Below are 12,160 nucleotides of genomic sequence, written 5' to 3'. Positions count from 1 at the left end.
AAGTACACAATTACAAGAAATGTCAACTACAAGTTGTGCTCATGCTTCCTATTAAGATTTGGGTAGTGAGTGAGTTGATCAAATTACAGCAGAATTTCTACTCATCTGCAGCCTGATCACCAGTACATGATGTAGTGAGTCAACTAGACCCAATGTTTCTGCCAGAAAACATAGAAAAAAAGAGATAGGAATTGCTGGATTACAAATTCCAGAATTTTTTTTAAAAGTACATTTCATGGATGCATTCAAAATGTTAAAACGTGGATATCTGAATTTTCCCTAGATGTGTGTCGAATTTACAGTAAATGTCCAATATAAATTGCAGTGGCAGCAGTGCCGTGAATGTAGTCAGATTCTCAGCAAAGACATTTCAATTGTCTCTCGATTCACTTTTGAACAGCCTACAGCACTTGATAAAGAGCCTGCCATTGCTGACGAGAAACAAAGCTATGCAAGTGTTTTTTTAAAAAACAAAATCTGAAGCTAAATTAAGTTTCTCATTCTATCCAGGATATTAAGGAGCAGCACTGGGTGGATTGGGGATGGGGGATGAAATACAGCAAATGCTTTTTAGGATTCATATACCACTCCTAGTATTGACCATAGCTTACTTCATACCATTACTTATGACTTATCAAAGCAGTTCCATCACAAGTTATTCACAGAATTTACTTGGCTATGACAAGGCATTTAGTTATAAAGCTACTCTTCTTCAGACCTCTATTTTCATCTGCAGTTTTTCAGTCATTATTTCAAACCTTCTAAATTGAGAATACTTTTCACCACATAGTTTCTGGATAAAGCAAGAACTAATTTTCATTTCAATAAACTACATAAGAATCTATCCTGCAACATGGAGCAAACCCTCTTAAATAGTCACCTGGCAGACAAAGCTGGGCTGCCTGCTTACGACAAACTGCTGCTGAATCCTAACTCAGTAATGGCAGCCTTCACAAACCTTGGTCTTCCTTTCACTCAACACATGCTGAGTTTCGATGCCCTGTTGCACTGATATAAAGCACATGTCAGAATTCTTCACTTCAAAACAACAAAACTAAACTGCACTTGGACAATAACTCAAGCAAGAGGTGGCCACATATCATTGATATGTGATGGCTAAAATATTACAGTGGTATTGAATTATGCAATGTAAACATAACCCATATGGTATATTGCCCAACAATTTTCTAATTATTGTTGTGATTTTGTAATTATGCTATGTATGGTGTAGTTCTTCAATTTTGAATTATCTATAACAAATATTGACAGTGGAGGTAGTCAACTGAGCAAATGGTAAATTGATGGCAAAAATATCTAGTATTGTTCTGAATTTAAAAACTTAGCAGTACTGAACGTTACAAAAACTTCAAGAACTTCCTAGTGCCAAACAAGCCAAATGAAATAATAGCCAGGTTTAGTGCAAGAACATTTTAATCCCTTTCCATTCATGTTTAACCATACCACAGCCCATTATAAAGAACATGCATTGCTAAAAGAAAATCAGTGCCCTACACCATTTCTTTTGCAACACATGTTGAAAATGGTAAAGGTAGTCAATTGAATACTACATTTTTGTCATCAATTCAGTATTCAACAATATTTAAACCACAAGGAACAAGTGTGGTTCACTGTAACTGAACATATTTGAATGCATTTACAGTATAATTTTACAACTTCAGTGTTCTTGTGAAGAGGTTTCTGCTTCATAAAAAAGTAACAACATAAATCCTGATAGAAGTGCTTGAAGCATTCCCTGTAGGGGGTGCCCTCACACACCTTCATATCATGCATTAACTCCATTCAAGTCCAACAATAAATAAAGAGGGCAGAGATTCCTTGATCTTCTCAGACCCATTTTAACCTACCTGCAATAAAACAACTTGGTTAGGAAGTGCAAACTCTGCTACTCTCTCTCCCTCTCTTCATGTAGCATCCTCATCGTCCAAGGGTTGCTGATATGCCATGATATCACCATGGGGTGGGGCAGTGAGGTAGGCCCCAAAAACTAACTCAGCCAGTAAGGGGACTAAATCCTCACTGTTAGCATTTTCACATCATCATATAGCCAACTGTCAGTTAACATTAAACTACTGATAGAATATAAATAGAATATAAAATACTTGATAGAAATTTACAAAATTATGAGTGGCATGGACAGAGTAGATAGTCAGAAGCTTTTTCCCAGGGTGGAAGAGTCAACTAACTAGGGGACATAGACTTAAGGTGAGAGGAGAAAACTATAGAAGAGATGTGTGGGGCAAGTTTTTTTACGCAGAGGGTAGTGAGTGTCTGGAATTCGCTGCCAGAGGAGGTGGTGGAAGCAGGTACGATAGTGGTGTTTAAGAGGCAGCTTGACAAATACATGAATAGGATGGGAATAGGGGATACGGACCCCGGAAGTGCAAAATGTTTTAGTTGACGGGCAATATGATCGGTGCAGGCTTGGAGGGCCGAAGGGCCTGTTCCTGTGCTGTACTTTTCTTTGTTCTTTGTTCTACTGGAAGAGCACGAGTGTGCATGTATACAAGCGCTAACAGAATCTCTCTCAAACAATAAAATTGCACCAGAGGCCATGTCAGCATCAACAGAATTGCATCTAATCAAACAGCCTATGGCTTTATCAGCTGGAGAGAGAAAATAAACCAACAGAAGTGTAATAATGAAGGAACATGTCCATTTTCCACTTAAAACAAACTGCCAATAGCAGAATGCAGATAGCCAACCTTATGAATTAGCGAAACAGAATTCTGAGTTGTATCTAGTTATAATGGATTAAAAACCTGTTGTTTGTAATTGATCTTTACACACAATTTTGTCCAGGCACAATTACTTAGTTACTGCTTTACTGACACCAAGTATTAGCTCTCAATTAAGATCTGAGAATTAGACAAAGTTCAAAAAAATTGCTTACTTCTTGGTACTATTGCATTAAGCTATATTTTTATCTTTAGATTTAGATGAAATTATCAATTAATGACTATCTGGCTTGTCTTTATTCTGTGTGCTCAAGAGTTTTTTTTATACTTTGTTTGCTTCAAATGTCATCCATCAATCTAGCAATTGATTGAAAATTTTACATGACTATCAATTCCTTTGGCCCTATGAATTGAATCAAATTGCACCTGGGGTACTGTGCATTGTTTTAGTCTCCTGATCCAAGAATTTACTTGTCTTAGAGCTGGTGCGACAAAGGCACACTTGAACTGTACTCATCCCAGGAATCAATCAAGTAAAATAGGCCTATATTCTCTGGAGTTTAGAAGAATGAGAGGTGGTTTCATTGAAATGTTTTTTAAAATTCTTACATGGCTTGACAAACTAGATGCTGAGAGGCTGTTTCCTCTCACTAGAGAACTAGGTGTAACAGTTTGAGAGTTGGCCATTTAGGACCGAGATGAGGAGATATTTCTTCACTCATAAAATATCCAGTCAATAAACATATCCCAGAATGAGACTAATAGATTTTTGAACACGAATGAAATAAAGGGATGTGGGAATAAAGCAGAAAAGTGAAGCTGATGTAGATCTTATTGAATGGTGGAGCAGACTCACAGGACCATATGACCTACTCCTGTGCCTAGTTCTAGCGTGACAAATACTTCAGTCATTAAGTTATATGGTTCCTTTAAAAATATTAAAATTATGTTGCTTTGGCTGATTTTTATTTTGAATACTTTCAAATTTCTTACTAGTTTCCCCAACAGCCACCTTCTCAAGTATTTTCTAATGTTTTTAAAAAAGCAAACAAATTAATGCTTTGAAATTTGACAGAAAGGCCGTACATTTCATATCGTCTCATCTTCGGCTCAACTGTTTTGATGTTGAGTGAACTAAAAAATGAAACTTAGGATAAGGTTGTATTTCATTATCCAAAATAGCTATCATTCAATTTCATGTTCAGAACTTCTGCAAAAATGTTTTAGTCATCCATCTGTTGTCATTTCATGTCCAACTGTTTATAGTGCCAACTTTTATTCCCTCAGTTTTAGCTGTTTTCTTACAAATGAGCAAGGGAAAAAGAAAAATACCTCGGTCTGGAGCTAATTTTTTGAGACAATTACACTTAGAATTACATCTGCTCCTGTAACTGAACACAAAGCAGCTCCTTTTAAAGCAGATATTTGAAAGAAAAAAGTACAATGCATAATTCAATATATTTGTTAAGTCACAATTCCAAACTCCAAACTTTTGAATTTTCCATTTCTCATTTTAAGGAGAAAGTTTGTCAGGTATCTGACAAATGTTCAAACACTGCACAGTCCTCCTCTGGCAATATCTGCACTAATTACAATGATGTGATGTGATGTGATACTACTATATTTACATTACAATGCAGTGGAGACTTAACCTTGTCCAGAAAGATCATGCTGAAGGAGCAGACATAACAAAGCACTTGTCTCAATCAGAAGCAAAAAGTTTAGAATTAGGAAGCTACAGCCTTCACTGACAAGAATAACAAACTGACCATTTGCATATGGTATAAAATCTATAAATATTTCTCAAACCAATTTATACGCTCGTTGGCAACTACAAACACTGTAAACTGAATAAATGTAAAAATGAACTAAATCTTTAATGGGTTTCGTAAATTCAGTGTAAGCTGATGCAGCTTTTCTATTTCTATAAATGGTAGGGGGACTCTTCTGAGTAACTGGTATTCCTTCACCAAATCTACAACCAACGATTGCTAATTTATATTGTCAACAATAATAGAACTATAGTTCTGCCATAGTATTTGAACCAGAGTTCTATTTTAAAGTTGGCTTTTCATCCAAATTAACAGGAATATTATAGATGAGGTAGCTTAATAAATGTTGTTAATTCTTAATCAGGCTTCTAATAACATACTGCACTGAGAACGTGGAAACAAAGATAATGATAAGGTTTCCAATAAGATAGCAATTGGCCTTCCTTGTAGAATTTAAACTTAAACTCACTGAACCCAGGTGCCAGAGTGAATGACATGCAAATTTTTCTGAATCAAATCAAAAAGCTTTCTGCAAAAGACAATCATTTCTCTATAATCTGATTTTTCAATTATATCTATTTATTAAAACAGAATAAATGAAGCCACATAGGCCACAGTGGAAAAACATTATAGCATGTATGTCAAGTTCTACTCTTCTTTCTACAAGTTCAACAGCTTTTCCTTCAATGTGACTGGTTTTCCATATGCTCCGTGCTTGGCATTTTACTGTTGGATTTCATGCTAAATTAGTAAGATCTCAAAATTTAAATGGTTAGGTGCTTTCTTACACCTGGGAAATCTTGCATTAATTAATGTTGCACCACAACTATAACAAACAACTTTCAAAATGCACAGAGAATGAGCGAAAAAAGACATTTTAGTGCATTTCATAAATCAACATTTATCATCTTACCCATCTTTAGTTTGGTCAGCGACGCCAGCCAGAAGCTGTACAATCTTTGGGTTGAAGTGTGGTTCTGTGTGTAATCCCAGATATTTCTGCACAAAATCTGTTGGAGTCATGAAATGCTCCCCATCCTTGGTCACACTACAAAACTAAGGAAAAATAGTAAAGTTGCGGTGCATATAATACTTGTTTTGATGGAAGGAATCTAGGATTGCAGTGGAACAACCTTTAATGCATATTTACCACAAGAAAGGTAGGCTTTGAAGGACAGCTCAGCTGTTACCAAAATGCAGTGTTAAAAATATGAAGTTCATAAGATTATGATGCTTGGGACGGTCTCTTTAATTTAAGGTAAAATAATGGAATGAAGGGGGTCATATGACCTGCTCTAAATTCTGCCCAAGAAGCTTGGGTGCCTTGGTTGTTAAAGAGTGGGGGGACCCACACTGACTTAATGGAAGGAGTTGCAAGATATTCACACCTGTAGACAATGGAGATGGGCCTTGAGAGGGGAAGAGACCATAGCAAGCCACTGCATTAATCGGGTTACACGGATTTTCTAGATATCCCTGAAATGCTCAGGGGCTAGAGCGTCTGCATGAATCGGAGAGAACAAGAGAGAGCGAGCGAGAGAGAGAGAGAGCGCGAGAGAGAGTGCGAGAGAGAGAGCGAGAGAGAGAGCGAGAGCGAGAGAGAGAGAGAGCGAGAGCGAGAGAGAGAGAGAGCGAGTGAGCGAGAGAGAGCGAGAGAGGCAGCCAGTGCTGCCACCGGAAGCAGAGAAAATGCTGTCTTTATTATTGACATTGCAGAAGATGAATGAGAGTCTGTTCTCAGATTGAAGAGACCAAGTTTGTGAGGATTTAAACGAGGCTGCAAGATTCGTCTAGCTTTGACTAGAGGGGTGGAATATCTAGGGTAACCCTCACCATAAAAGTCGGTTTGGGGGTTAGAAGTTTTTTTTCATTCATTTATGGGATGTAGGCATCACTGGCTAGGCCAGCATTTATTGCCCATCCCTAATTGCCCTTGAGAAGGTGGCGGTGAGCAGCCTTCTTCAACCACTGCAGTATTTGTGGTGTAGGTACACCCACAGGACTGTTAGGGAGGGAGTTCCAGGATTTTGACCTGATGACAGTGAAGGAATGTGATATATTTCCAAGTCAGGATGGCTTGGAGTGGAACTTCCAGGTGGTGATGTTCCCATGTCTCTACTGCCCTTGTACTTCTAGATACTGGTGGTCATGGGTTTCAAAGGTGCTGTCTGAGGAGCCTTGGTGAGTTCCAGCAGTGCATCTTGTAGATGGTACACACTGCTGCCACTGTTTGTCGGTGGTGGAGGGAGTGAATGTTGTGGATGGGATGCCAATCAAGCGAGCTGCTTTGTCCTGGATGGAGTCAAGCTTCTTGAATGTTGTTGGAGCTGCACTCATCCAAGCAAGTGGAGAGTATTCCATCACACTCCTGACTGTGCCTTGTGGATGGTGGACAGGCTTTGGGAAGTCAGGAGAGTTACTCACCACAGGATTCCTAGCCTCTGACCTGTAGCCACAGTACTTATGTGGCTCATCCAGTTCAGTTTCTGGTCAATGGTAACTCCCAGAATGTTGACAGCAGGGGATTTAGTGATGGCAATGCCATTGAATGTCATGGGGCGATGGTTAGATTCTCTCTTATTGGAGATGGTCATTGACTGCACTTCTGTGGAGCGAATGTTACTTGCTACTCGTCAGCCCAAGCCTGGATATTGGCCTGGATATGGATGGGGGCTTTGTGATCATGGGGGAGTGGGTGGGGCAGAGGGTCTGTGATTGTAGAGGGGTGGAACGGAGACTGAGGCGATGGGGATTTACTGGATCCAGCCCTTTATGCATCTTTTACCTATTACCAGGGGCTTTTTAAAAATATTTTAACCTCCCACCTGACCCAATGGTGGCAGTCTGGGGTCACATGGACGACTGGGTAAGGTGGCATATTTCCTCCCTGAAGAATACCAGTGAACCAGATGGGTTTTAACAACAATCCAGTAGTTTCATGGTCACTATTAAAGAGACTAGCATCTTAATTCCAGTTTTATTCATGGGGTTTAAATTCCTCCAGCTTCTGTGTTGGGGTTTGAACTCATGTCTTCGGAGCATTAATTCAGGCCTCTTTATTACTAGTGCGGTAATATTACCACTCTGCTCCTAACCCACTTAATAAAAAAGATTGCACCTCTGATAGTGCACCCTCAGTGCTGTCAGCCTTGATTTTTGTGCTGAAGTCGTGGAATGGAATGAAGAGACAAGCTCCTGATTCAAAGGCAAAAGGTGTTATCAACTGAGCCAAAGCTGACACTTTTTCCCACTCCCATACCATTATCACTCATTTCACCCAAGGATCTATCCTTGGTCCTCTCCTATTTCTCATCTACATGCTACCCATCGGTGGCACCATGCAATGACAGTGTCAGTTTTCACATTCATGCTGATGACACCCAACTCTACCTCACCACCACCTCTGTTGACTCCCTCATTGTAGCTAAATTATCCAACTGTTTGGCTGACATCCAATACTGAATGAACAGAAACTTCTTCCGATTAAATAATGGGAAGACGAAAGCCGTTGCCTTCAGTGCCAGAGGAAAATTCAGTTCCCTAACCACTGCCTCCATTCCTCTCCCAGGAAACTATCTGAGCTGACCTAGACTGTTTGCAACTTTCTTTGCAACCCAGAGATGAGATTCCAAGTACGTATCTGCACCTTCAGTAAGGCCTCCTATTTCCACCCCTGTAACATTGTCGCACTGCAGCTTTGCCTTAGCTTATCTGCTGAAACCCTAATCCATGCCCTTGTTGCTTCTTGACTTGACTACTCCAACACACAAAGATGGTTGTGGTTGTTGGAGATCAGTCATCTCAGCTCCAGGACATCACTGCAGGAGTTCCACAGGGTAGTGTCCTAGGCCCAACCATCTTCAGCTGCTTCATCAATGACCTTCCTTCCATAAGGTCAGAAGTGGGGATGTTCGCTGATGATTGCACAATGCTCAGCACAATTCATGACTCCTCTGATACTGAAACAGTCAGTGTCCAAATGCAGCAAGACCTGGACAATATCCAGGCTTGGGCTGACAAATGGCAAATGACATTCACGCCAAACAAGTGCAGGAATGACCATCTCCAACAAGACAGAACCTAACCATCACCCCATTACATTCAATGGCACTACAATCACTAAATCCCCCACAATCAATATCCCGGGGGTTTCCATTGTCCAGAAACTGAACTGGACCAGCCATGTAAATAATATGACTACAAGAGCAGGTCAGAGGCTAGGAATCCTGCAACAAGTAACTCATCTCCTGACTCCACAAAGCCTGTCCACCATCTACAAGGCACAAGTCAGGAGTGTGATGGAATACTCCCCACATGCCTGGATGAGCTCCCACGACACTCAAGAAAATTGACGCCGTCCAGGACAAAGCAGCCCGCTTGATTGGCATCACATCCACAAACATTCATTCCCTCCACCACCGACGCACAGTTGCAGCAGTGTGTACCACCTACACAATGCACTACAGGAATTCACCAAAGCTCCTTAGACAGCACCTTCCAAACCTACAACCACTACCATCTAGAAGGACAAGGGCAGCAGATAGATGGGAACACCACCATCTGGAAGTTCCCCTCAAAGTCACTCACCATCCTGACTTGAAAATATATCGCCATTCCTTCACTGTCAAAATCCTGGAACTCCCTTCCTAACAGCACTGTGGGTGTACCTACATCACATGGACTGCAGCGGTTCAAGAAGGCAGCTCACCACCACCTTCTCAAAGGAAACTAGGGGTGGGCAATAAATGATGGCCCAGCCAGTGAAGCCCACATCCCGTGAATGAATAAAAAAAACCTCCCAGCCAGCCTTCCACATTTTACAGTTTACCTCTGTAAACTTGAGGACATTCAAAAGTATGTTCAAAACTGAGATCAATAGATTTTTGATCTCTTAGGCAACCAAGGGATATGGGAAGCAGGCAGGAATGTGGGGTTGAGGTCGAAGATCAGCCACTGTCTATCAAATGCTGAAGCGGACTCGAGGGGTAGAATGGTCTACTCTTACTCCAATTTCTTATGTTCTTATATAAAATATAAGCTGTTGTTGTTATTGTTTTGACTATCAGAAACTTTTGCCACCAGCAAGCCAAACTAGGACATGCCAATAGAGGGTTTTATCAATGTTAACAGTCGGATAGTCGGCTGCAGCTTGCAACCACAGTATTTTCAGGCGAGCTAAGCCTATCCTGCGCAGCCATGCAGTGCAAAGAATGAAACAGCACAGGAGGTGGTCATTTGGTCTATCGTGCTTATGTCAACTCTTTCAAAAAGATTTCCAATGAGTTCTAATCCTATACTCTTTCTCCATGGCTCTGCAAATTTTCCCCCTTCAACTATTTATCCAATTCACTTTTGAAAATTATTATTGAATCTGCATAGCAATGACACACACATCATCAACAAAGAGAAATTAAACATTACACCGAATTCATTTTCCAGTGCCTTCGAGGTGACAGGAACAGAGAATGAAACATTTGAAGCAACAAACTCAAGTGTTTATTTAACAAGCTGAATTAAGAGTTAATCTGAGCAAAGTAATGACAATGATCCCATTCCACTTAATTGTAATTGTTACATGTCATGTTTAACCCTTAATTCAAAAGCAAAGAAAATCTTGCTGCCTGCTTGGTAGCAACTTACAAGAACTGGAGGCAGAAACTGGCTTTTTACTAGCCTAGATATGTACAACTATTGCTTTTTTATTTAGCCTTTTCTTCTGATCTTGCATAACATTTAAGGCATTAATCTCCTCTCTTAAGTTTTAAATGTGATTTTAACATTGTTACAAAAGTTTCCCTAGTTTTCAAAGGTCCCCAGAGGTTAGTCATTTTACCCCTCCCTGCACTCTGTTTTTATCTTTTCTCTATCCTGTCTGCGGTCTCTCATTCTCTAATTAAGAGATTCTATAATGAGGTTGTTTCTGCATATCAACAATGATGGGAAAAGAAACATTTGAGCAAGAAAATATTCCTCAGGAGCATCTTATGGTTCTAATCATAGTGAATAAGTTTAAGAAGCTTGTTTTTTCTCCATGGTGAAATATTCCACAAAACAATTCAATTAAGTCAATGCTTTTACTATACTTTAGTAAACATCATTATTTACACACAAATGCTACAGCATCTTCAGGCAAGGGCAGGCAAATGGTTTAATATGGAAATACAAAATATGTTGGCCATTTCACCCCATTGTCAGCTTACTGAAAATAGTATTTCGCTCCCTGCCTCGCTTTTTGAATTAAAATGCATTCAATGACATTGCTTTATCAGCATGATAGATACAAACTAAACTCAGCACAGAAATTGAAGTCTTGCCCACTTCAACTTAACTGCACATTTACAATGTGGTAAGTTTAATCATGTCAAACAACCTCTGAAAATTAACTATTAAAAACATAAGGGTGTCATTCCTTCAGGTTTTAATTCTGAGATTTTTTAAAAAAAAATTTAAGTTTTAGATTTGCTTTCTGTCTCCGGTTTCCATTTCTCTTAATCCAATTTTTATTTTCTGCTCCATTTCTTCCTGAATCTGGTTTGGCATTGCATTCACCCTTCTCAGTCCTGTCCTTGTACTGTTAATGTCACAAACTTTTAATCTGATTGTTTTGGGGAGACACAGTTGCGTGCCCTGCTCATTCAGGTGCCAGATGGCCCATTTCCCTTTCTGCAATATTATCAATTCGCACTTTCAGCACTTTTCCACACTAAAGAAATTAAAACCTAAACGTGGAAGGGCAAGCCTAACAACAAACAATGTTAGATCCGCTGCTACAGAAAATTATTCAAAAATTACATTTAGCAATAAGTATTCATACGCTGCATAGCTGAAAAGTGATATTAAATTTGCAGGAGTATGGGAAAAGAGCTGAGGAGCTGGACTAATTGGATAACTCTTTCAAAGAGCTGGCGCAGGCAAGGTGGGCCAAATGATGAATAAATTTCTGTTACTTTCGAACCAACTGTCAGTATTCCTAAGTGAATATGACAGATTCAAATAATTTGCATAACATAAACATGTGCCAAATTCTTCAAATCCTAACTTTTACCAGTTTTTATAACCTTTTAAGTACAAATTAAGTCACCAGGAATAGGAAACAGGCATATTGACCAATAACTCCCTCACATCATCTCTACTTAGCCATTACACAATCTTTTAATCAATGAGAAAAACAAGCTCCCTGTTTGCCACTCTCTTATGAGTTGTCTTACAGTATACTAATTCCACAAAAATATACTCTTAAAAAATTCCCAAACCATTAACTGCTTCAGAACCTCTTTTCTTCCCATCTCCCTCCCCCACCCCAGGTTGGAAAGTGCTGGCTGCAGATGCCAATAATGTGGTACCCTTGTCAGGTGAATACAATTTTAAGTCTAGAAAGCTAAAGGAGCACCTGGTCCATGTTTCCTGCTTCACCAAAATCAACCATCTTACTTTCATATTGCATTCATTACAGTAGCCTAGTCAAGTGCCAATGACATTTATCCAGCTGCAGCAGGTTAACTGGCATTGCACACACTCCAATTACAGCAGTCAACTGACTGAGCTACCAGGCTGCTTGCAAAAATAGATTAAAAAGACCACCTGTACCTGAGAAAATAAAGACTCAAATGACAACCTATACCAGAACAGTAAATATCAAGAAGCAATTTTTAACTCTGTGCTGAATTGACATAAGCTACTTTTGAGTGATGC

General features: G+C 39.6%; 1 protein-coding gene across 1 annotated transcript in view; it reads right to left on the bottom strand.

Moving 5' to 3' along the window:
* Positions 1-12,160, bottom strand: part of slc25a12 (solute carrier family 25 member 12) — a 128,471-nt gene that overhangs the window by 113,454 nt on the left and 2,857 nt on the right. Inside the window, exon 3 of the mRNA XM_078552103.1 lies at positions 5,382-5,524. Coding sequence (XP_078408229.1) covers positions 5,382-5,524 — 143 coding nt within the window. The remainder of the gene's footprint in view (positions 1-5,381; positions 5,525-12,160) is intronic.

This window comes from Cetorhinus maximus, chromosome 11, assembly GCF_964194155.1.
Source record: "Cetorhinus maximus chromosome 11, sCetMax3.hap1.1, whole genome shotgun sequence".
Classification (NCBI taxonomy): domain Eukaryota; kingdom Metazoa; phylum Chordata; class Chondrichthyes; order Lamniformes; family Cetorhinidae; genus Cetorhinus; species Cetorhinus maximus.
Note: the sequence above shows the minus strand (reverse complement) of the source record. Positions and strands in the feature narration are given on the sequence as shown.